This window comes from Hyla sarda, chromosome 4, assembly GCF_029499605.1.
Source record: "Hyla sarda isolate aHylSar1 chromosome 4, aHylSar1.hap1, whole genome shotgun sequence".
NCBI lineage: Eukaryota > Metazoa > Chordata > Amphibia > Anura > Hylidae > Hyla > Hyla sarda.
In genome coordinates this window covers 419,447,608-419,473,659 of record NC_079192.1, presented here as the reverse complement: position 1 = coordinate 419,473,659, position 26,052 = coordinate 419,447,608, and the positions used below count along the sequence as shown (strand labels likewise).

Genomic DNA, 26,052 nt, shown 5'->3' with positions numbered 1-26,052 from the left:
TCCCTCATGCTGGTTCCTGTAGTTCTCCACAGCTGACTCACCTCCAGTCTGCCAGCTGCTGGGTGCCAGTCATGCTATCTGGGATGACTGCGGCGTGCTGGACCGACGTATGTGCCGCCACTCCTGCCAGCTGCTGCCATGCTGGGGGTAGTAGTATCTGCTGGGTGCCACTGGGCCACGCCTGCTGCGAAGAAAAAAAAAAAAAAACACACCACGCTTTTATTCCGTTGAAAACGCAGTTTTCCCTTTTTTTTTAATTTCATTTTCACATAGACGTCAAATATAACTACGCCCCCTAGAGGCGAGATCAGCAATGACGGAAAAATAAATAAATAAGCGTAATAAAAGTCACCTTTAATGACCGTACCTGGGTCAGCAACCCGGGCTGGATCTGCAGAGCTTGTGCGCTGGCGGCCTGCGTCACCAGGGGGACCGTGTTCTCCATCCGCACAGAGTAGCCGCCATGTTTGGAAGGGGAGGTCTGTAGCCCTGAGGATTACAAAAAAAAATTGTTATGAATCTAGGAGCCAGGAGGCCACATCATATGATCAGCGGTAACTGTCCTCTCATCTAGTGTCACAGTCATTAGTGTCCCCTCATCTAGTGTCACAGTCATTAGTGTCCCCTCATCTCCCCACGGTCACAGTCATTAGTGCCCCCACATCTCCGCGTGTCACAGTCATTAGTGTCCCCTCATCTAGTGTCACAGTCATTAGTGTCCCCTCATCTCCCCACGGTCACAGTCATTAGTGCCCCCACATCTCCGCGTGTCACAGTCATTAGTGTCCCCTCATCTAGTGTCACAGTCATTAGTGTCCCCTCATCTCCCCACGGTCAGTCATTAGTGTCCCCTCATCTCCCCACGGTCAGTCATTAGTGTCCCCACATCTCCGCGTGTCACAGTCATTAGTGTCCCCACATCTCCGCGTGTCACAGTCATTAGTGTCCCCACATCTCCGCGTGTCACAGTCATTAGTGTCCCCACATCTCCGCGTGTCACAGTCATTAGTGTCCCCACATCTCCGCGTGTCACAGTCATTAGTGTCCCCACATCTAGTGTCACAGTCATTAGTGTCCCCACATCTAGTGTCACAGTCATTAGTGTCCCCACATCTCCCCACGGTCACAGTCATTAGTGTCCTCTCATCTAGTGTCACAGTCATTAGTGTCCCCTCATCTCCCGGTGTCACAGTCATTAGTGTCCCCACATCTCCGCGTGTCACAGTCATTAGTGTCCTCTCATCTAGTGTCACAGTCATTAGTGTCCCCACATCTCCCCACGGTCACAGTCATTAGTGTCCTCTCATCTAGTGTCACAGTCATTAGTGTCCCCACATCTCCGCGTGTCACAGTCATTAGTGTCCTCTCATCTAGTGTCACAGTCATTAGTGTCCCCTCATCTCCCCACGGTCACAGTCATTAGTGTCCCCTCATCTCCCCACAGTCATTAGTGTCCCCTCATCTCCCGGTGTCAAAGTCATTAGTGTCCCCTCATCTCCCGGTGTCACAGTCATTAGTGTCCCCTCATCTCCCTGTGTCACAGTCATTAGTGTCCCCTCATCCCACAATCTTTAGTGTCTCCCCTTTCACCTTATGTCACAGTCATTAGTGTCCCTACATCTCCCCTATGTCACAGTCATTAGTGTCCCCTCATCTCCCCTATGTCACAGTCATTAGTGTCCCCACATCTCCCCATGGTCACAGTCATTAGTGTCCCCACATCTCCGCGTGTCACAGTCATTAGTGTCCCCTCATCTCCCTGTGTCACAGTCATTAGTGTCCCCTCATCTCCCCACGGTCACAGTCATTAGTGTCCCCACATCTCCGCGTGTCACAGTCATTAGTGTCCCCTCATCTCCCTGTGTCACAGTCATTAGTGTCCTCTCATCTCCCTAAGGTCACAGTCATTAGTGTCCCCTCATCTCCCTGTGTCACAGTCATTAGTGTCCCCTCATCTCCCCACGGTCACAGTCATTAGTGTCCCCTCATCTCCCTGTGTCACAGTCATTAGTGTCCCCTCATCTCCCCACGGTCAGTCATTAGTGTCCCCACATCTCCCCTGTGTCACAGTCATTAGTGTCCTCTCATCTCCCTAAGGTCACAGTCATTAGTGTCCCCCTCATCTAGTGTCACAGTCATTGTTGTCCTCTCATTTCATCATGTCAGTTATTAGTGTCCCCCTCATGTGTCATGATCATTAGTGTCCCCCATTCTGCCTCTGGTCAACGCTCCGATGTTACATGAGCACTGTAGCGCCAACTGAAGGCAGAAAGGGGTTCCAGCACAGGACCTGAGGTAAGTAAAACAGTTTTTGGGGTGTTTTATTTTAAAAGATGGACAACCCCTATTGTAAGGTGCTGACAAAAACCTAAACATCAGGACAAAATACCGACCTGGCGCCTGGGATTTGTCTAGCACTGTGGTAAACGCTCAACCATTGGGTCCTCACCTTGGAAGGCCGGAGGGCAGACGATTAGCGCCTGCTGGAAGGGGTCTGGCCGGGCACAGATCTGCGTGGCTCCAGTCTGGAGGGGCATGCTCCGCTGGGCGACGGCCGCCATAGAGGCCGCGGAGGGCTGGGAACAGAGGAGAGACCATTAGATGATTGTATGTAAGACTGCAGTATAATGGCGGCCATGGGGGAGGGGGGAACCTACCTGGCTGTGCACAGTATTCAGCTGGTTGCTGAACGTCATGGTGAGGTTGGTGGAGGTGCTGGGGGCCACGTGGGTGATGAATGGCGTCTTGCTGTGGTTCACAGTGTCGTACATATTCACCCGTCTCTTGCAGATCTCCATATTCTGGAAGCAAGACTTAACGCTGCGGAGAGGAGAGCGAACAGAGAGGCGAAACGGAAAGGGGGGAAGACGAAGAAGACGAAACGTTACTGAATGAACCCAAAATCTCATGAGGAAGAAGAGAGTTAAAAAGGGGAACTCCACCTAAAGTTACCGACAATTCGGGGTTCTTGATTCCCAAAGATGAAGGGTCCCATCATTTTTGGGAATGAATGGGCGTCTGAGCTCGCAGGCGCCCCCTGAAGATACATTTAGGTGTAATTCTTACTCATAGAATACGGAAAACGTTCCGTCCCAGAACATTGAGAAGAAGTAGACGTGTAGCCCTCCCTCCTCCCCTTTGGCTTCATAGAGCATTACCCAAACAGGGTGCCTCCAGCTGTTGCAGGGTGCCTCCAACAGCTGGAGGCACCCTGGTTGGGAAACACTGCCCTAGAGAAACCATGGGTGGAGGACGACCAGGGTGAAAGATGACAGAGTAACATTACGAGCCCTTATGTGTTATCATGATCCCACCACCGCCAGACTACCCCATCCCCCGCCACAGACTAACCCCCATAGACTACCCCCCCCATCCCCCAGCCACCGACTACCCCCCATCCCCCCCCAAAAGGCACCAGGAAGAGGCCGTACTGTGAACTGTGTGGGAAGTCCAGGAGATGGGTCATGGTGACAAATGGATGGTTGAGGGTCTCGATGGGAGTTATTCTCTTATCTGCGTCGATGGTCAGCATCTTCTTTAGCAGGTCGATGAACTCTCGCCTGTCCGCCTTCTCCACCAGCAGGTCACTGCCTTCCAGATCAGACGTCATGTTCACCTGCAGGACAGGAACAGTCAAGATGGGAACGTTATAAGGCGGGAACAGGAACGGTCAAGATGGGAACGGTATAAGGCGGGAACAGGAACAGTCAAGATGGGAACGGTATAAGGTGGAAACAAGAACGGTCAAGATGGGAACGGTATAAGGTGGAAACAGGAACGGTCAAGATGGGAACGGTATAAGGCGGGAACAGGAACAGTCAAGATGGGAACGGTATAAGGTGGAAACAGGAACAGTCAAGATGGGAACGGTATAAGGCGGAAACAAGAATGGTCAAGATGGGAACGGTATAAGGCGGGAACAGGAACGGTCAAGATGGGAACGGTATAAGGCGGGAACAGGAACGGTCAAGATGGGAATGTATAAGGCGGGAACAGGAACGGTCAAGATGAGAACGGTATAAGGCGGGAGACGGGAAGGGAAAGGAAATGGTCAAGACGGGTGGGGAGGAGAAGGAAATGGTCAAGACAGGCAGGGAGGGGAAGGAGGAACGGTCGGGCGGGGAAGGGGGACCGGTCAAGTAAATCTGGACTGCATCACAGAATAATTTCCCAGGATGACCACCTTTAACAGCAGCCTCCTAACTGTGGACCCCAGATGTCACAAAAGCGCAACTCCCAGCATGCCCACCAATCCACCCCCCTCCCGCTGCCATCTTACCCCCCCCTCCCCTGCAGCCGTACCTGTGCCATGTCATCCAAGCAGTTGAAGATGTACTTTCTGGCCTCCTTAGATTTGATGCCGGTCTCGGACTCATGGTCATCAGGCGTCTGCGTCAAAAAAGAGAAAGAAGTTACAAAAAGAACGTTTCATTGCCCTCTGGTCTGAAAACACAGGGGTCCGATGTCTAAATATATTGAAGGCGTCTGGTTTGGGGTCTGAAATTATTATAGGAGCCAACGCCTGTAGACTCAACCAAGCTTGTGGTCCGGATTAAGGTCAGGAATACAGGGTGTCTGAGGTCTGAATATATTTAGGGTGTATGGTCTGGGGTCTGAAAATGTAAGGAGTCTGATGTCTGAATATATTTAGAGTGTCTCTTCTGGGGTCTGATGTTTGACTATATGGGTGTCTCTTCTGGCATCTGACAACATGGAGGGCTGATGTGTCAATATATTTAGAGTGTCTGGTTTGGGGTCTAAATTAAGCGGAGTAAAATATAAAAGATGTCTGGTCTAAGGTCTGAATTAAGTAAAAGGTCTGTTCTGGAGTGTGAATATACAAAGGATGTCTGGTCTGGGGTCTGATAATACGGGGGACTGATGTGTGAATATACAAAGGATGTCTGGTCTGGGGTCTGATAATACGGGGGGCTGATGTGTGAATATACAAAGGATGTCTGGTCTGGGGTCTGATAATACGGGGGGCTGATGTGTGAATATACAAAGGATGTCTGGTCTGGGGTCTGATAATATAGGGGACTGATGTGTGAATATACAAAGGATGTCTGGTCTGGGGTCTGATAATATAGGGAACTTGTCTGAACATATTAAGAGTGTCTGGTTTTGGGTCTGATGATATGGAGGACTGATGTGTGAATATATTTAGGGTGTCAGGTCTGAGGTCTGAATTACATTAAGTTTAGGGTCTGTTCTGGAGTCTGAATATATTTAGGATGTCTGGCCTGGAGTATAAATATATCTAAGGGTTCTGGAGTCTGAAATGGATTTAGGGGCCCGGTACGGATCTAATGTTAATATAGGAGGTAGTAACAATCCACATCCCCTATCCCCCCGTGACGATTCTATTACATTGATAGCCCGGCTTGAATGGAAGTCATGTGACCTTTGACTGATGGGGGCGGAGTGGGCTCCCAGGGGGAGGAGCTTCCATAACAAGCTACTTTCACCCACTTCATAACCCTGTACACAATGCAGCTGCAGGTCATAGGTCGTCCATTTTGATATCACATGACTGCACCATCCAGTGGTTTTTGAGGGATTCAGACCCCGGGGGTCACATGACCCACGACCACATTGTTATCCGCCATCTGGACAGGATCGGACACAGAACTTGCATTAAATACCTTAAGTCTCCACAGAGGATACGGAGAGTCTCCATCCCGATTGAAGAATCTGGTGGTCTTCGTCCCGGAGCTGAGGAGATATTCGGCAGGAAGACCCTGAGTCTGGGAGATGTATCGGATCTGTGAGGAGAAAGATGGTGCGGATGATTACATGGATGAGAATATAATATAGAGTGCACCCTAAAAGGGCCACTGACCCCAATACTAGACTCTTATAATAGAACAGGAGCGTTATAAGAGGAGCGGCTGATATCATCACATATGATGTAATATATAGAGGTTATATCAGTACTGGAGCGTTATAAGAGGAGCGGCTGATATCATCACATATGATGTAATATATAGAGATTATATCAGTACTGGAGCGTTATAAGAGGAGCGGCTGATATCATCACATATGATGTAATATATAGAGGTTATATCAGTACTGGAGCGTTATAAGAGGAGCGGCTGATATCAGTCACATATGATGTAATATATAGAGGTTATATCAGTACTGGAGCGTTATAAGAGGAGCGGCTGATATCATCACATATGATGTAATATATAGAGATTATATCAGTACTGGAGCGTTATAAGAGGAGCGGCTGATATCATCACATATGATGTAATATATAGAGGTTATATCAGTACTGGAGCGTTATAAGAGGAGCGGATGATATCATCACATATGATGTAATATATAGAGGTTATATCAGTACTGGAGCGTTATAAGAGGAGTGGCTGATATCACATATGATGTAATATATAGAGGTTATATCAGTACTGGAGCGTTATAAGAGGAGCGGCTGATATCATCACATATGATATAATATATAGAGATTATATCAGTAACTGGAGCGTTATAAGAGGAGCGGCTGATATCATCACATATGATGTAATATATAGAGGTTATATCAGTACTGGAGCGTTATAAGAGGAGCGGCTGATATCATCACATATGATTAATATATAGAGATTATATCAGTACTGGAGCGTTATAAGAGGAGCGGCTGATATCTCATATGATGTAATATATAGAGGTTATATCAGTACTGGAGCGTTATAAGAGGAGCGGCTGATATTATCACATATGATGTAATATATAGAGGTTATATCAGTACTGGAGCGTTATAAGAGGAGCGGCTGATATCAGTCACATATGATGTAATATATAGAGATTATATCAGTACTGGAGCGTTATAAGAGGAGCGGCTGATATCATCACATATGATGTAATATATAGAGGTTATATCAGTACTGGAGCGTTATAAGAGGAGCGGCTGATATCATCACATATGATGTAATATATAGAGATTATATCAGTACTGGAGCGTTATAAGAGGAGCGGCTGATATCAGTCACATATGATGTAATATATAGAGATTATATCAGTACTGGAGCGTTATAAGAGGAGCGGCTGATATCATCACATATGATGTAATATATAGAGATTATATCAGTACTGGAGCGTTATAAGAGGAGCGGCTGATATCACATATGATGTAATATATAGAGGTTATATCAGTACTGGAGCGTTATAAGAGGAGCGGCTGATATCACATATGATGTAATATATAGAGGTTATATCAGTACTGGAGCGTTATAAGAGGAGCGGCTGATATCATCACATATGATGTAATATATAGAGATTATATCAGTACTGGAGCGTTATAAGAGGAGCGGCTGATATCACATATGATGTAATATATAGAGGTTATATCAGTACTGGAGCGTTATAAGAGGAGCGGCTGATATCATCACATATGATGTAATATATAGAGGTTATATCAGTACCGGAGTGTTATAAGAGGAGCGGCCGATATCATCACATATGATGTAATATATAGAGATTATATCAGTACTGGAGCGTTATAAGAGGAGCGGCTGATATCACATATGATGTAATATATAGAGATTATATCAGTACTGGAGCGTTATAAGAGGAGCGGATGATATCAGTCACATATGATGTAATATATAGAGATTATATCAGTACTGGAGCGTTATAAGAGGAGCGGCTGATATCAGTCACATATGATGTAATATATAGAGGGTATATCAGTACTGGAGCGTTATAAGAGGAGCGGCTGATATCATCACATATGATGTAATATATAGAGATTATATCAGTACTGGAGCGTTATAAGAGGAGCGGCTGATATCACATATGATGTAATATATAGAGGTTATATCAGTACTGGAGCGTTATAAGAGGAGCGGCTGATATCATCACATATGATGTAATATATAGAGATTATATCAGTACTGGAGCGTTATAAGAGGAGCGGCTGATATCACATATGATGTAATATATGGAGATTATATCAGTACTGGAGCGTTATAAGAGGAGCGGCTGATATCATCACATATGATGTAATATATAGAGATTATATCAGTACTGGAGCATTATAAGAGGAGCGGCTGATATCATCACATATGATGTAATATATAGAGATTATATCAGTACTGGAGCGTTATAAGAGGAGCGGATGATATCAGTCACATATGATGTAATATATAGAGGTTATATCAGTACTGGAGCGTTATAAGAGGAGCGGCTGATATCATCACATATGATGTAATATATAGAGATTATATCAGTACTGGAGCGTTATAAGAGGAGCGGCTGATATCATCACATATGATGTAATATATAGAGATTATATCAGTACTGGAGCGTTATAAAAGGAGCGGCTGATATCACATATGATGTAATATATAGAGATTATATCAGTACTGGAGCGTTATAAGAGGAGCGGCTGATATCACATATGATGTAATATATGGAGATTATATCAGTACTGGAGCGTTATAAGAGGAGCAGCTGATATCATCACATATGATGTAATATATAGAGGTTATATCAGTACTGGAGCGTTATAAGAGGAGCGGCTGATATCACAAATGATGTAATATATAGAGATTATATCAGTACTGGAGCGTTATAAGAGGAGCGGCTGATATCAGTAACATATGATGTAATATATGGAGGTTATATCAGTACTGGAGCGTTATAAGAGGAGCGGCTGATATCATCACATATGATGTAATATATAGAGATTATATCAGTACTGGAGCGTTATAAGTGGAGCGGCTGATATCACATATGATGTAATATATAGAGATTATATCAGTACTGGAGCGTTATAAGAGGAGCAGCTGATATCATCACATATGATGTAATATATAGAGGTTATATCAGTACTGGAGTGTTATAAGAGGAGCGGCTGATATCACATATGATGTAATATATAGAGATTATATCAGTACTGGAGCATTATAAGAGGAGCGGCTGATATCATCACATATGATGTAATATATAGAGATTATATCAGTACTGGAGCGTTATAAGTGGAGCGGCTGATATCATCACATATGATGTAATATATAGAGATTATATCAGTACTGGAGCGTTATAAGAGGAGCGGCTGATATCACATATGATGTAATATATAGAGATTATATCAGTACTGGAGCGTTATAAGAGGATGATATCATCACATATGATGTAATATATAGAGATTATATCAGTACTGGAGCGTTATAAGAGGAGCGGGTGATATCGGTCACATGATGTAATATATAGAGATTATATCAGTACTGGAGCGTTATAAGAGGAGCGGCTGATATCAGTCACATATGATGTAATATATAGAGGTTATATCAGTACTGGAGCGTTATAAGAGGAGCGGCTGATATCATCACATATGATGTAATATATAGAGATTATATCAGTACTGGAGCGTTATAAGAGGAGCGGCTGATATCATCACATATGATGTAATATATAGAGATTATATCAGTACTGGAGCGTTATAAGAGGAGCGGCTGATATCATCACATATGATGTAATATATAGAGGTTATATCAGTACTGGAGCGTTATAAGAGGAGCGGGTGATATCGGTCACATGATATACAGTAAATGTAAATAATATACGTTGTTGGTTCAGGGTGATATGGAATAATAGACATCTCTGTACACAGGACCTGCAGGGGACCACTCACCTGATCGTACTCGGAGGCCCCAGGATACAGGGGCCACCCTAGAAACAGCTCGGCGATCACACACCCCAAAGACCACATGTCGATGGCTTCACAGAACGGTAATCCCAGAATAATCTCCGGAGCCCTGAGGAGGGGAGAGTAACAATCAGACTTTAATAAACATCCATTATAACGGAAGAAACAGGCAGGTAAGGGTTAACACAGTAAGTGCGGCCCTTTGGGGGAAATCAGACCCCACAAAGGGTTAATGTCAACCATCCCCCTCCCTCCCCCCCCCCCCACACCATTATTAAATGAGTTTCCAGACCTGAACTGCCCCAATCTTATTACTATGCAAATCTCTGCTCCGCTTCATCCGATACCGAGCTCAACAGGAGATCAGCGGCAACACGACGCCAGGAGAAGCCCGAAACATGTAACACTCCTGTAATATTATATACAACGCTGATCAGGAACACTCCCGTAATATTATATACAACGCTGATCAGGAACACTCCTGTAATATTATATACAACGCTGATCAGGAACACTCCTGTAATATTATATACAACGCTGATCAGGAACATCACTAATATTATATACAACGCTGATCAGGAACATCACTAATATTATATACAACGCTGATCAGGAACATCACTAATATTATATACAACACTGATCAGGAACATCCCTGTAATATTATATACAACGCTGATCAGGAACATCCCTGTAATATTATATACAACGCTGATCAGGAACATTCCTGTAATATTATATACAACGCTGATCAGGAACACTCCTGTAATATTATATACAACACTGATCAGGAACATCACTAATATTATATACAACGCTGATCAGGAACATCACTAATATTATATACAACGCTGATCAGGAACATCACTAATATTATATACAACGCTGATCAGGAACATCACTAATATTATATACAACGCTGATCAGGAACATCACTAATATTATATACAACGCTGATCAGGAACATCACTAATATTATATACAACGCTGATCAGGAACATCACTAATATTATATACAACGCTGATCACGAACATTCCTGTAATAATATATATAACGCTGATCAGGAACATCCCTGTAATATTATATACAACGCTGATCAGGAACATTCCTGTAATATTATATACAACGCTGATCAGGAACATTCCTGTAATATTATATACAACGCTGATCAGGAACATCCCTGTAATATTATATACAACGCTGATCAGGAACATCCCTGTAATATTATATACAACGCTGATCAGGAACATCACTAATATTATATACAACGCTGATCAGGAACATCACTAATATTATATACAACGCTGATCACGAACATTCCTGTAATAATATATATAACGCTGATCAGGAACATCCCTGTAATATTATATACGACACTGATCAGGAACAGTCCTGTAATATTATATACACAATACTGATCAGGAACATCACTAATATTATATACAACACTGATCAGGAACATTCCTGTAATATTATATACAACGCTGATCAGGAACAGTCCTGTAATATTATATACAACGCTGATCAGGAACATCACTAATATATACAACGCTGATCAGGAACATCCCTGTAATATTATATACAACGCTGATCAGGAACATTCCTGTAATATTATATACAACGCTGATCAGGAACATTATATACAACGCTGATCAGGAACATCCCTGTAATATTATATACAACGCTGATCGAGAACATCCCTGTAATAATATACACATTGTTATGCCTGTAATTTTATAAGTTTTTTCAATGCTAATCGAGAACATCCCTTCTATACTGATCTAGAACATCTGTAATAAGTAATGCTGCTCCAGAACATTGATGTGATAATACAGTATTTACAGCCGCGGTTGGGGGTCTGATTGGATGACAGTCAATTATCAGGTGGTACTACAACTCCCATAATGGCCGTCCCTCAGTCTTCTGGGTACGTTGTTTATTAGGGAAGCTTTGATGTTTGCCGCCATCTGGGCAGCGCTCGCGCACGCGGCAGCGGGGGTGCGCCAATACTTCCCGCAGGTACGGAACGTAAATCAAACCCCTCCGAATAGCAGATGTCTCTGGAGAAATCGCACCGCAATGCAGGTGTATCCGAGCCTAGAGACATCAACCATGTGACCAGACTAAGGCGCAATTCACACTATGATCGCACCCCGCATGGCGGTACGGCATGTAACGTGTATGGGGAGCACAAGTGACGGGTTTATGTCTAGACCAGCTGTTGCAAAACTACATCTCCCAGCATGCCCGGACAGCCGAAGGCTGTCCGGGCATGCTGGGAGTTTTCGTTTTGCAACAGCTGGAGACACCCTGGTTGGGAAACACTGGTCTTGACAGAACGGCAGAGCTGGCTAAGCTACTATTCAATGTAAATATGGCCGCCACACTCCTGGGATGGCCATGAAAATCTAAGCGTTGCCCATAGCAACCAATCAGCTGGCTGCTTTCATTTTCTAAACACTCAACAGGGAAATGAAAGCTGGAACCTGATTGGCCTTTAGAGCAGATTTGAAAATGAAAGCAATCTCCTAAATGGTTGCTATGGGCCGGTTACTAAGGCCTCCTGTACACCTTAAAGGGATACTAACGCCAATATTTTTATTTTATTTTTATCGTATTAATGGCGGTTGAAAGCTGATACAATGATGGTGGGGGTCCATATAGGAGTAGTGTGTGTATATATATATATATTTTATAGGACTGAGGTCTCAGGGAAGGCCACCATATCTATCATGGCCATCATGGCTGCCAGCAGGAGGGGGAGACGCCATAGTCCGCACTGTGTTGCAGAATTTTTTTTTTCCAGCATTAGGCGACGGTCGTGATCAGGGAGCACAAACAGCCATGACAATGAGGAGACAGGAAAGGAGGAGGCGGGGGAGCGCGCCAGCATGGAGGCTCCGATTAACCTCATTACCCCTCCGAGGAGACCGACCGCATCGGCACACCGAGGGTTACAGGTCACGGCAAAAGCCCCAAAAGGACATAAATACCGGAATATAGGTCCGAATATGAGGGTGCATTGCAGCACTGGTGTATCTAACCGTATTGTAGGGGATACTGTCTGCTGGGCTGGGTATCTAATCCTGTCACGTGTGATACTGTCTGCTGAACTGTGTATCAAAGCTTATGTGTGATACTGTCTGCTGAGCTGGGTATCTAACCTGTCATGTGTGATACTGTCTGCTGAGCTGGGTATCTAACCTGTCATGTGTGATACTGTCTGCTGAGCTACTGTATCTAAACCGTGTGTGTGATACTGTCTACTGTGCTGCTGTATATAGGCCTATTACGTGTGATACAGTCTGCTGAGATGTGTACCCAAGCCCATTATGATACGGTCTGCTAAGCTGCTGTATCTAAACCGTTGATATGTTGTTCTGGGTATTGAAGCTTATCTGTGATATTTTCTGCTGAGCTACTGTATCTAAACCCTAAGTGTGATACTGTCGGACGAGTTGTGTATCTAATCCTGTCACATGCAACACAGTCATCTGCTAAACTGTGTATCAAAGCTTTATGTGTGATGCTGTCTGCTGGGCTGTGTATCTAAGCCCATCTTGTGTGATACTGTCTGCTGAGCTGGCTATCCAAGCACATCATGTGATGAACTGAGTATCTAAGTCTATCATGTGTGATACAGTCCGTTGAGCTGATTTGTATAATCTTATGTGTGATACTGTCTTTCGAGCTATGCATCTAAGCTCATCAAATATGATACTAAGCTGAGCTTTGTATCTAAGCTTATCATGTGTGATACAGTCTTCTCTTCTGCTATATGTCATGTGTGATTCTGTCCGCTAAGAAATTGTAGCTAATCCTATCATGCATGATACTGTCTGCTAAGCTGTGTATCTCAGCCTCTCATGTGTGATACTGTCTGCTGAGCTATGTCTCTACAGTATATTATTGTAAGTGACAACGTCTCTGGCCAGTGTATCTCAGCCTCTCATGTATGATACCGTCTGCTGAGCTATGTATCTACAGTATATTATTGTAAGTGACGACGTCTCTGGCCAGTGTATCTCAGCCTCTCATGTGTGATACTGTCTGCTGAGCTATGTCTCTCCAGTATATTATTGTAAGTGACGACGTCTCTGGCCAGTGTATCTCAGCCTCTTATGTGTGATACTGTCTGCTGAGCTATGTCTCTCCAGTATATTATTGTAAGAGACGACGTCTCTGGCCAGTGTATCTCAGCCTCTCATGTGTGATACTGTCTGCTGAGCTATGTCTCTCCAGTATATTATTGTAAGTGACGACGTCTCTGGCCGGTGTATCTCAGCCTCTCATGTGTGATACTGTCTGCTGAGCTATGTCTCTACAGTATATTATTGTAAGTGACGACGTCTCTGGCCGGTGTATCTCAGCCTCTCATGTGTGATACTGTCTGCTGAGCTATGTCTCTACAGTATATTATTGTAAGAGACGACGTCTCTGGCCAGTGTATCTCAGCCTCTCATGTGTGATACTGTCTGCTGAGCTGTGTCTCTACAGTATATTATTGTACGTGACGACGTCTCTGGCCAGTGTATCTCAGCCTCTCATGTGTGATACTGTCTGCTGAGCTGTGTATCTACAGTATTTTATTCTAAGTGACAACGTCTCTGGCCAGTGTATCTCAGCCTCTCATGTGTGATACTGTCTGCTGAGCTATGTCTCTCCAGTATATTATTGTAAGTGACGACGTCTCTGGCCGGTGTATCTCAGCCTCTCATGTGTGATACTGTCTGCTGAGCTATGTCTCTCCAGTATATTATTGTAAGTGACGACGTCTCTGGCCGGTGTATCTCAGCCTCTCATGTGTGATACTGTCTGCTGAGCTATGTCTCTACAGTATATTATTGTAAGAGACGACGTCTCTGGCCAGTGTATCTCAGCCTCTCATGTGTGATACTGTCTGCTGAGCTGTGTCTCTACAGTATATTATTGTACGTGACGACGTCTCTGGCCGGTGTATCTCAGCCTCTCATGTATGATACTGTCTGCTGAGCTATGTATCTACAGTATATTATTGTACGTGACGACGTCTCTGGCCGGTGTATCTCAGCCTCTCATGTATGATACTGTCTGCTGAGCTATGTATCTACAGTATATTATTGTACGTGACGACGTCTCTGGCCAGTGTATCTCAGCCTCTCATGTGTGATACTGTCTGCTGAGCTGTGTCTCTACAGTATATTATTGTACGTGACGACGTCTCTGGCCGGTGTATCTCAGCCTCTTATGTGTGATACTGTCTGCTGAGCTATGTATCTACAGTATATTATTGTAAGTGACGACGTCTCTGGCCGGTGTATCTCAGCCTCTCATGTGTGATACTGTCTGCTGAGCTATGTCTCTACAGTATATTATTGTAAGAGACGACGTCTCTGGCCGGTGTATCTCAGCCTCTCATGTATGATACTGTCTGCTGAGCTATGTATCTACAGTATATTATTGTACGTGACGACGTCTCTGGCCGGTGTATCTCAGCCTCTCATGTATGATACTGTCTGCTGAGCTATGTATCTACAGTATATTATTGTACGTGACGACGTCTCTGGCCAGTGTATCTCAGCCTCTCATGTGTGATACTGTCTGCTGAGCTATGTCTCTCCAGTATATTATTGTAAGTGACGACGTCTCTGGCCGGTGTATCTCAGCCTCTCATGTGTGATACTGTCTGCTGAGCTATGTCTCTACAGTATATTATTGTACGTGACGACGTCTCTGGCCGGTGTATCTCAGCCTCTTATGTGTGATACTGTCTGCTGAGCTATGTATCTACAGTATATTATTGTAAGTGACGACGTCTCTGGCCGGTGTATCTCAGCCTCTCATGTGTGATACTGTCTGCTGAGCTGTGTCTCTACAGTATATTATATTATTGTACGTGACGACGTCTCTGGCCGGTGTATCTCAGCCTCTCGTGTTACCCGCTCACAGACAGGACACTCTATCCGCTGTCTATACGCTGTATGGCGGTATTATCCTGTGTTCTATTTATACCAATAACGCACCTAGGAGGAGGATTAGCGCTGACATTAATGCAATCAGAGACCCGGCCGATTCCGAAACACGAGGGATGGCGCCAATCCCAGCAGGTGACTCTCTTAAAGGGGACCTCCACCTCTGGGAACAACTTATAGGCTTTCATTAATTTAGTGGATGCACTGACAGACTCAAATCAGCCCTGGAATCTGCTGAGCAGTGTATCTAAACCCATCATGTGTGATACTGTCTGCTGAGCTGTGTATCTAAACCCATCATGTGTGATACAGTCTGCTGTATCTAAGCCCATCATGTGTTATACTGTCTGCTTAGCCGTGTATCTAAACCCATCATGTGTGATATTGTCTGCTGAGCTGTGTATCTAAACCCATCATGTGTGATACAGTCTGCTGAGCTGTGTATCTAAACCCATCATGTGTGATACAGTCTGCTGTATCTAAGCCCATCATGTGTTATACTGTCTGCTTAGCCGTGTATCTAAACCCATCATGTGTGATACTGTCTGCTGAGCTGCTGTATCTAAACCCATCATGTGTGATACTGTCTGCGTAGCTGCTTTTGTCTAATCCTATCATGTGTGATACAGTCTGCTGACCTGTGTATCTAAGCCCATCATGTGTTATACTGTCTGCTTAGCCGTGTATCTAAGCCCATCATGTGTGATATTTTCTGCTGCAATGTGTATCAAGCCCATCATGTGTGATACTGTCTGCTGAGCAGTGTATCTAAACCCATCATGTGTGATACTGTCTGCTGAGCTGTGTATCTAAACCCATCATGTGTGATACTGTCTGCTGAGCGGTGTATCTAAGCCCATCATGTGTGATACTGTCTGCTGAGCTGTGTATCCAAGCCCATCATGTGTTATACTGTTTGCTTAGTTGTGTATCTAAGCCTATCATGTGTGATACAGTCCATTGAGCGGCTTTGTCTAATCCTATCATGTGTGATACTGTCTGCTGAGCTGTGTATCTAAACCCATCATGTGTGATACGGTCTGCGTAGCTGCTTTTGTCTAATCCTATCATGTGTGATACAGTCTGCTGACCTGTGTATCTAAGCCCATCATGTGTTATACTGTCTGCTTAGCCGTGTATCTAAGCCCATCATGTGTGATATTTTCTGCTGCAATGTGTATCAAGCCCATCATGTGTGATACTGTCTGCTGAGCAGTGTATCTAAACCCATCATGTGTGATACTGTCTGCTGAGCTGTGTATCTAAACCCATCATGTGTGATACTGTCTGCTGAGCGGTGTATCTAAGCCCATCATGTGTGATACTGTCTGCTGAGCTGTGTTTCCAAGCCCATCATGTGTTATACTGTCTGCTTAGCCGTGTATCTAAGCCTATTATGTTTGATACAGTCCATTAAGCTGCTTTGTCTAATCCTATCATGTGTGATAATGGGCTTAGATACACAGCTCAGCAGACAGTATAACACATAATGGGCTTAGATACACGGCTAAGCGGACAGTATAACACAAGATGGGCTTAGATACATAGCTCAGCAGACAGTATCACACATAATGGGCTTAGGTACACAGCTCAACAGACAGTGTGTGAGATACTGTCTGCTTAGCCGTGTATCTAAGCCCATCATTAGTTATACTGTCTGCTTAGCCGTGTATCTAAGCCCATCATGTGTTATACTGTCTGCTTAGCCGTGTATCTAAGCCCATCATGTGTTATACTGTCTGCTTAGCCGTGTATCTAAGCCCATCATGTGTTCTACCGTCTGCTTAGCCGTGTATCTAAGCCCATCATGTGTTATACTGTCTGCATAGCCGTGTATCTAAGCCCATCATGTGTTATACTGTCTGCTTAGCCGTGTATCTAAGCCCACCGTGTATCCAAGCCCATTGAGGGAGATTTATCAAAACCTGTGTAAAGGAAAAGATTCCGAGTTGCCCATAGCAACCAATCAGATCCCTTCTTTCATTATGCAGAGGCCTTGTTGAAAATGAAAGTAGTGATCTGATTGGTTGCCATGGGCAACTGGGCAACTTTTCCTCTGTACAGGATTTCATAAATCTCCTCCATTATGTTTAATACAGTCCATTGAGCTGTGTATCTAAGCCTATACCAATAACGCACCAAGAAGGATGAGGGCGGACATTAAATGCAACCAAAGACCCGGCCGATTCCGAAACACGAGGGACAGGTGACTCTCTTAAAGGGGACCTCCACCTCTGGGAACGATTTATAGTCTCTCATTTAGTGGATGCACTGACAGGCTCACACTGAAGACATTGGTTTCCAAACTGTGGCCCTCCAGATGCTGCAAAACTACAACTCCCAGCATGCCCGGACAGCCAACGGCTGTCCGGGCATGCTGGGAGTTGTAGTTTTGCAACAGCTGGAGGCACACTGGTTCGAAAACACTGCTCTAAGCAAAGAGAAGTGCAAGCCTCCTGCCATGGTTTCCTCCACTGGGATTTTTTCTCCTCTCCTAAGTGCTGGAGGCTGTCCGGGCATGCTGGGAGTTGTAGTTTTGCAATAGCTGGAGGGCCTCAGTTTGTAGACCACTGCTCTAAGGCTGCATTCACATCTCGTTTTTTGCAATACGGTTCCAGTGTAAAAACCGTATGGAACCATATTGCAAATCGTATGTATAGACATAGTCATTGAAAACTGTACGCCAAACGTAGCATCCGGTTGTTTACGTTTTGCATCATTTACGGTTTTATCCGTTTTTTTTTTTCCTGTACACAAAACCGTAGTCTACTACGGTTTTATGTCCGGGTGAAAAACCGGATACAACCATACAGACCTGTATGTGCGTACGGTTCCATCCAGCTTGCACAATACGGTTTTGCAGTTTGCACAAGGGCAGTGCATGCCGAAAGTTCTTCCCACAAATAGAACAAGAAGAACTTTATTTAATTAAGGACAAACATAAAACCGTATCCGTTTTTTTTCTTATTAAACCATATGCAACCGGACATCCGCTTTCAAACCGTATACGGTTTAAAACCGTACAGAGGTATATACGTTTGTATACGGTTCGGTCCGGTTTTGAGACATACGTTTTACAAAAAACCTGATACGGGAACCGTATTGCAAAAACGAGATGTGAATGCCGCCTAAGACAGTGTTTCCCATACCCGACAGCCTCCAGGACTCCCCTTCCCTTTGGCTTAGAGCTGTGTTTTCGAACCAGTGTGCCTCCAGCTGTTTCAAAACTACAACTCCCATAATGACCCGACAACCTTCGGGAGTAGTAGTTTTGTGCAGCTCAGTACAGAATACCCCTTTACATACCCAGCACTCACCTGTAATATCTGGACTGCAGGTAGGTGGAGCACACGGCTTTGGACACGTGACTGGCGGAACCGAAGTCGATGACTTTGACCCGGTACGGCTGCCTGGATGGGTCAACCAACATGATGTTCTCGGGTTTGAGGTCGGCGTGGATGAGGCCCAGGCTCTTGAGCTTCATGAGCGCGGTGCCCACCTGCTGCAGCACCGGCCGGATGTACTTGAGCGGCAGCGGGCTGAACTTGTTCTGCTTCAGGAAGTCGTAGAGGTTCTGCTCCAACATCTCGAAGACCAGGCAGGTGTGGTTCTTGTGCTGGAAGCACTCGTAGGCCCGGACGAAGTTGTAGTCGTCGGCGCTCTCCGTGCTCAGCCGCGCCAGTATGCTGACCTCTATCTGCCCCTGCCGGGCGTAGGACGGGTGGTTCTTCAGGATCTTGATGGCCACAATCTCGTTGGTGCCCCGTTTCCAGCATTTGACCACTTGGCCGAAGGTGCCGCGGCCCAGGAACTCCAGCACCTCGTAGGTGTTGGTCATGGAGCACAGGACCTCGTGCTGCACCAGCTGGTAGTCTCCTTCGCTGTTGGAGCCGCTGTTCTTGGAGGTGGCAGTGGAGGTGGTCGCAGCCGTGGCCCCGCTGGCATTGTTCTGGGTCATGGGAAGATGTTCGTCTACGATCTGCACGCTGCCGTTGTCCAGCTCCTCGCACTTCCTCTTCAAGCCGCACTTCTGGTACGTGTCCAGAAGGCTGACCGTGCTGCGACGCATCAGGTTGGTCTGAGGGCCGCCGAGCGTTTGACCGCCCGCCGGTGCAGCCGAAGAGCCGCTACTGGAAGAAGAGGTCACCACTATGTGACCCACGCTGGTGGGGAAGATGACCGTCTGCTCGTAAGGCGCCTGGAGGAGGGAGGTGTGGGAGAGCACCGGCTGCCCCGGACGCGGAGCTGCTCTTGCCTGGGTTGTAGACCTTGCTGTGGCAGCCGTATCCGGTCATATCCCAGGTGGGGCGCACTTCCAACTTTGGCTTCTTTGCGCTACAGAAGGAGGACAACGGGAGGCCGTGGGAGGAGAACGTGTACAAGGAAGAGGCCATACCTGCAAAAGGAACAGAGCAGACGGATTAGAGGAGGAAACGGGAACATACGGGAGAAGATACACGGAGAGAACACTGCAGCGTCACACAACTACTACAGGACAAACTGCAGGGGGCGCTACAGACTGGACAGATCACAAAGTCCTGACATCAACCCTCCGACATCCCCCCCCCCCCCCACATCATACAAACTACAAACTGCAGGGGGCGCTACAGACTGGATAGATCACAAAGTGCTGACATCAACCCTCCGACATCCCCCCCCCCCAATCATCCAAACTACAAACTGCAGGAGGCGCTACAGACTGGATAGATCACAAAGTGCTGACATCAACCCTCCGACATCCCCCCCCCCCCCCCCCAATCATCCAAACTACAAACTGCAGGGGGCGCTACAGACTGGACAGATCACAAAGTGCTGACATCAACCCTCCGACATCCCCTCCCACCCCCAATCATCCAAACTACAAACTGCAGGGGGCGCTACAGACTGGACAGATCACAAAGTGCTGACATCAACCCTCCGACATCCCCCCCCCCCCCCCCAATCATCCAAACTACAAACTGCAGGGGGCCCTACAGACTGGACAGGTCACAAAGTGCTGACATCAACCCTCCGACATCCCCCCCCCCCCCCCATATCATATAAACTGCAGGGGGGCGCTACAGACTGGATAGATCACATACAGTGAACAGAATGAAAACACCATAGTCACCTCTCAATAATCCCCCCCCCCCCCCCAAATACACGGCACAAGATGGGTGAAGGGATGAAGCTGGAATCACCCCTCCGACATCATACAAACTGCAGGGGGGCGCTACAGACTGGATATATGCTGATATTACACCACTGACCTCACCCCTGATATCTTGACGCACCTAAACTGCCCCGGCCACAGGCAGGTGTCTAGTCTTGTATTACAATAACCTGTTGCCTTATTCCCAAAAAGGGAAGCAAACTGGTCCGGGGGCAGCAGAGGCCCGGAGGTGTCCCAATCCCCCCGTGAGGCCGTGTTTACTGAGTGGATTCTGCAGCTTCTTTGTGTGAGAACAAAAGCTCCAGAACCACAAAGCAGATATTTATATGAGACCGCACGGGCCCCGGAGCCAAGGAGACAGGACCCCCTCATCTACACAAAGACCCCCGGATAAAGGATAAAGAGATAGATAAGAGATAGATAGATAGATAAGAGATAGATAGATAGATAGATAGATAAGAGATAGATAGATAGATAGATAAGAGATAGATAGATAGATAGATAAGAGATAGATAGATAGATAGATAAGAGATAGATAGATAGATAGATAAGAGATAGATAGATAGATAGATAAGAGATAGATAGATAGATAGATAAGAGATAGATAGATAGATAAGAGATAGATAGATATGAGATAGATAGATAGATATGAGATAGATAGATATGAGATAGATATGAGATAGATAGATATGAGATAGATATGAGATAGATAGATATGAGATAGATATGAGATAGATAGATATGAGATAGATATGAGATAGATATGAGATAGATATGAGATAGATATGAGATAGATATGAGATAGATATGAGATAGATATGAGATAGATATGAGATAGATATGAGATAGATATGAGATAGATATGAGATAGATATGAGATAGATATGAGATAGATATGAGATAGATATGAGATAGATATGAGATAGATATGAGATAGATATGAGATAGATATGAGATAGATATGAGATAGATAGATATGAGATAGATAGATATGAGATAGATAGATATGAGATAGATAGATATGAGATAGATAGATATGAGATAGATAGATATGAGATAGATAGATATGAGATAGATAGATATGAGATAGATAGATATGAGATAGATAGATATGAGATAGATAGATAGATAGATAGATATGAGATAGATAGATATGAGATAGATATGAGATAGATAGATAGATAAGAGATAGATAGATAGATAAGAGATAGATAGATAGATAAGATAGATAGATAGATATGAGATAGATAGATAGATATGAGATAGATAGATAGATATGAGATAGATAGATAGATATGAGATAGATAGATAGATATGAGATAGATATGAGATAGATATGAGATAGATAGATATGAGATAGATAGATATGAGATAGATAGATATGAGATAGATAGATATGAGATAGATAGATATGAGATAGATAGATATGAGATAGATAGATATGAGATAGATATGAGATAGATATGAGATAGATATGAGATAGATATGAGATAGATATGAGATAGATATGAGATAGATATGAGATAGATATGAGATAGATATGAGATAGATATGAGATAGATATGAGATAGATATGAGATAGATATGAGATAGATATGAGATAGATATGAGATAGATATGAGATAGATATGAGATAGATATGAGATAGATATGAGATAGATATGAGATAGATATGAGATAGATATGAGATAGATATGAGATAGATAGATATGAGATAGATAGATATGAGATAGATAGATAGATAGATAGATATGAGATAGATAGATATGAGATAGATAGATATGAGATAGATATGAGATAGATAGATATGAGATAGATAGATATGAGATAGATAGATATGAGATAGATAGATATGAGATAGATAGATATGAGATAGATAGACAGATATGAGATAGATAGATAGATCCTTGTTCCCTCATATCTCTTATTCTCCACACATTACTATACAGTGTCAGGTATGAAGGGGATTACTTTGGCCCTTATTCACACAGCAGTATTGACGACGTTCTCAGCCATTGCGAGATTAGATTTCATTATGTGAGCCGAGTGATCATCCGGCACACGGAGCTGATGACATCATTGTGATGTCATATGACTCAGCCGGTGACTCACCGGACGTCAGGATCTCACCGGTCTTTAACCCCCCGTGTGCTGAACACAGAACAATATACAGAACCATCACTGCTGCGGAGTCTTCTAGACCCCAGAATTCTGTGAGAATGTTCTAATGATGATTCCGCCTGATGGCTCATAGCTGGCAGCACTGTGCCCATAGGGGGCGACACCCTGCTCTGATACATAGAGCTACAATGAATAGTCAGCAGACATTGTTCTATTCCTTCCTGCCCTCTGGTAATCTTATCTGTCACTATTTACTGAACATCTCACAGGTCTATTCATGAACCAGACAGATCAGGATGAACAAAGCTAAAAGGGTCCCTGTGAGATTGGGGCGTTCAGTACGATGCCACAGGCCTGGGCCCCTCATTACACTGCTGGCATCTAAGCTGTGCTGCTAGAACACTACAACTCTCAGCATGCGGCTGAGAGGAGACTGCACAGGAGGAGGAGGAAGAGACTGCACAGGAGGTAGAGGAGGAGGAAGAGACCGCACAGGAGGAGGAGGAGACTGCACAGGAGGAGGAGGAGGAAGAGACTGCACAGGAGGTAGAGGAGGAGGAAGAGACTGCACAGGAGGAGGAGGAAGAGACTGCACAGGAGGTAGAGACCGCACAGGAGGAGGAGGAGGAAGAAGAGACCGCACAGGAGGAGGAGGAGACTGCACAGGAGGAAGAGGAGGAGGATGAAGAGACTGCACAGGAGGAGGAGGAGACTGCACAGGAGGAGGAGGATGAGACTGCACAGGAGGAGGAGGAGGAGGAAGAGACTGCACAGGAGGTAGAGGAGGAGGAAGAGACTGCACAGGAGGTAGAGGAGGAAGAAGAGACTGCACAGGAGGAGGAGGAGGAGGAAGAAGAGACTGCACAGGAGGAGGAGACTGCACAGGAGGAAGAGGAGGAGGATGAAGAGACTGCACAGGAGGAAGAGGAGGAGGATGAAGAGACTGCACAGGAGGAGGAAGAGGAGGAGGAAGAGACTGCACAGGAGAAGGAAGAAGAGATTGCACAGGAGGAAGAGACGGGGGAAGAGACTGCACAGGAGGAGGAGGATGAGACTGCACAGGAGGAGGAGGATGAGACTGCACAGGAGGAGGAGGATGAGACTGCACAGGAGGAGGAGGAGGAGGAGACTGCACAGGAGGAGGAGGAGACTGCACAGGAGGAAGAGGAGGAGGAAGAAACTGCACAGGAGGAAGAGGAGGAGGAAGAGACTGCATAGGAGGAGGAGGAAGAAGAGACTGCACAGGAGGAGGAGGAAGAAGAGACTGCACAGGAGGAGGAAGAGACTGCATAGGATGAGGAGGAAGAGAAAAAGACTGCCAGGAGAAGGAGGAAGAGACTGCATAGGATGAGGAGGAAGAGAAAAAGACTGCCCAGGAGAAGGAGATGAGACTGCACAGGAGGTAGAAGAGGAGGAAGAGACTGCACAGGAGGTAGAGGAGGAGGAAGAGACCGCACAGGAGGAGGAGGAGGTAGAAGAGACTGCACAGGAGGAGGAGGAGGAGGAGGTAGAAGAGACTGCACAGGAGGAGGAGGAGGAGGAAGAGACTGCACAGGAGGAGGAGGAGGAGGAGACTGCACAGGAGGAGGAGGAGGAGACTGCACAGGAGGAGGAGGAAGAGACTGCACAGGAGGAGGAGGAAGAGACTGCACAGGAGGAGGAGGAAGAGACTGCACAGGAGGAGGAGGAAGAGACTGCACAGGAGGAGGAGGAGAGACTGCACAGGAGGAGGAGGAAGAGACTGCACAGGAGGAGGAGGAGGAAGAGACTGCACAGGAGGAGGAGGAGGAAGAGACTGCACCCGGAGGAGGAGGAAGAGACTGCACAGGAGGAGGAAGAAGAGGAGGAAGAGACTGCATTCCTTATGATCTAATAATTTTTATCTCTCTCTCTCGCGCTCCGGTGTCTCCTCCATCATTATCTGCTCCACAGAAATCACAACTTCATATCCAGTAAATGAAAGAAAATTACAGGAAGATGGAGGATTCCGGGAGATCCCCCACCACCCCAAATAACTCGAGACGATCCCCACTACGATAGGTCACAAAGACACCAGCTCCATCCATGGGCTCAGCAGGTGATGGGGCCACAAGGGCCACAGCCCCAGGGTCCCATATAGGGGGCACAACACAGGGGCCACAATATAGTCCATATGCGGAACCTCTCAGCCAATCAGCAGAGAGGTAGGAATCACATGACACGTCGATGAAACAGGAAGAGCGCTCTAAGGAAGGCACTTGTGATCTCCGGGGGGCACTTACTTACAGGGTGTAATGGCGTCCTCGTGGGCCCACTATCACACAGCCTTCCTGACTCTTCATCCTCTGTAGAAATAAATAGGTGCGGATTATAAGTTTACACAGCGTCCGCCCCTCCTGCGCCACAATCTATTTACTGCGAAGGCTTCAAGGTTCAGCTCTCTTAAAGGGGCAGAGCATGCAATGTACTAGAACAATGCTGCATAGAATGATAAGACGGCCTTTAGGTGGCGCTCTTCTACCAAGCTCTGTACAGGTTCCTGCATTATAAAGTTCATGACTATTTGTTTCTTTGTCTACTTCTCATATAACCGGCCGCGCAGCGCACTGTATACCGAAATAACACCTCAAGATGGAAGCAACGGAACCCAGCTCACCTCCTTCCCCTGCACAGGACACCAAGCATGACCACTACACTCTCCCATAGATGTCAATAGGGATTGTTCACCTCCTTCCCCTCCCTGCACAGGACACAGAGCATGACCACTACACTCTCCCATAGATGTCAATAGGGATTGTTCACCTCCTTCCCCTCCCTGCACAGGACACAGAGCATGACCACTACACTCTCCCATAGATGTAAATAGGCGATAGGCATTGTTCACCTCCTTCCCACCCGACCAATGATCTCTGCACAGGACAGAGCATGACCACTACACTCAAGTAGAAGCCATTAAAAGGGTACTCTGCCTCTAGACATTTTATCCCCTATCCAAAGATGTCTGATCGCAGGGGTTCTGCCACTGGGGACCCCTGCGATCTCGGCTGTGGCACCCAAGACATCCAGTGGAACTTCGTTCCATGCCGAATGACTGGCGATGCAGGGCGGAGGCTCGTGACGTTACGGTCACTCCCTGCTTGTGATGTCATGGCCACACCCCTTCAATGCAAGTCTATGGAGGGGGCGTGATGGCCGTCAC

The 26,052-nt window shown here is 45.6% G+C and overlaps 1 protein-coding gene across 1 annotated transcript in view; it reads right to left on the bottom strand.

The window, feature by feature from the left end:
- The window catches only part of LOC130267782 (homeodomain-interacting protein kinase 2-like), a 52,719-nt gene that overhangs the window by 5,977 nt on the left and 20,690 nt on the right, over positions 1-26,052 (bottom strand). The window contains 10 exon segments of the mRNA XM_056517970.1: positions 42-184; positions 368-489; positions 2,450-2,576; positions 2,658-2,820; positions 3,432-3,616; positions 4,303-4,389; positions 5,646-5,765; positions 9,635-9,758; positions 18,919-19,797; positions 19,799-19,997. Of these exon segments, the coding sequence (XP_056373945.1) occupies positions 42-184; positions 368-489; positions 2,450-2,576; positions 2,658-2,820; positions 3,432-3,616; positions 4,303-4,389; positions 5,646-5,765; positions 9,635-9,758; positions 18,919-19,797; positions 19,799-19,995 (2,147 nt within the window). The 5' untranslated portion in view covers positions 19,996-19,997.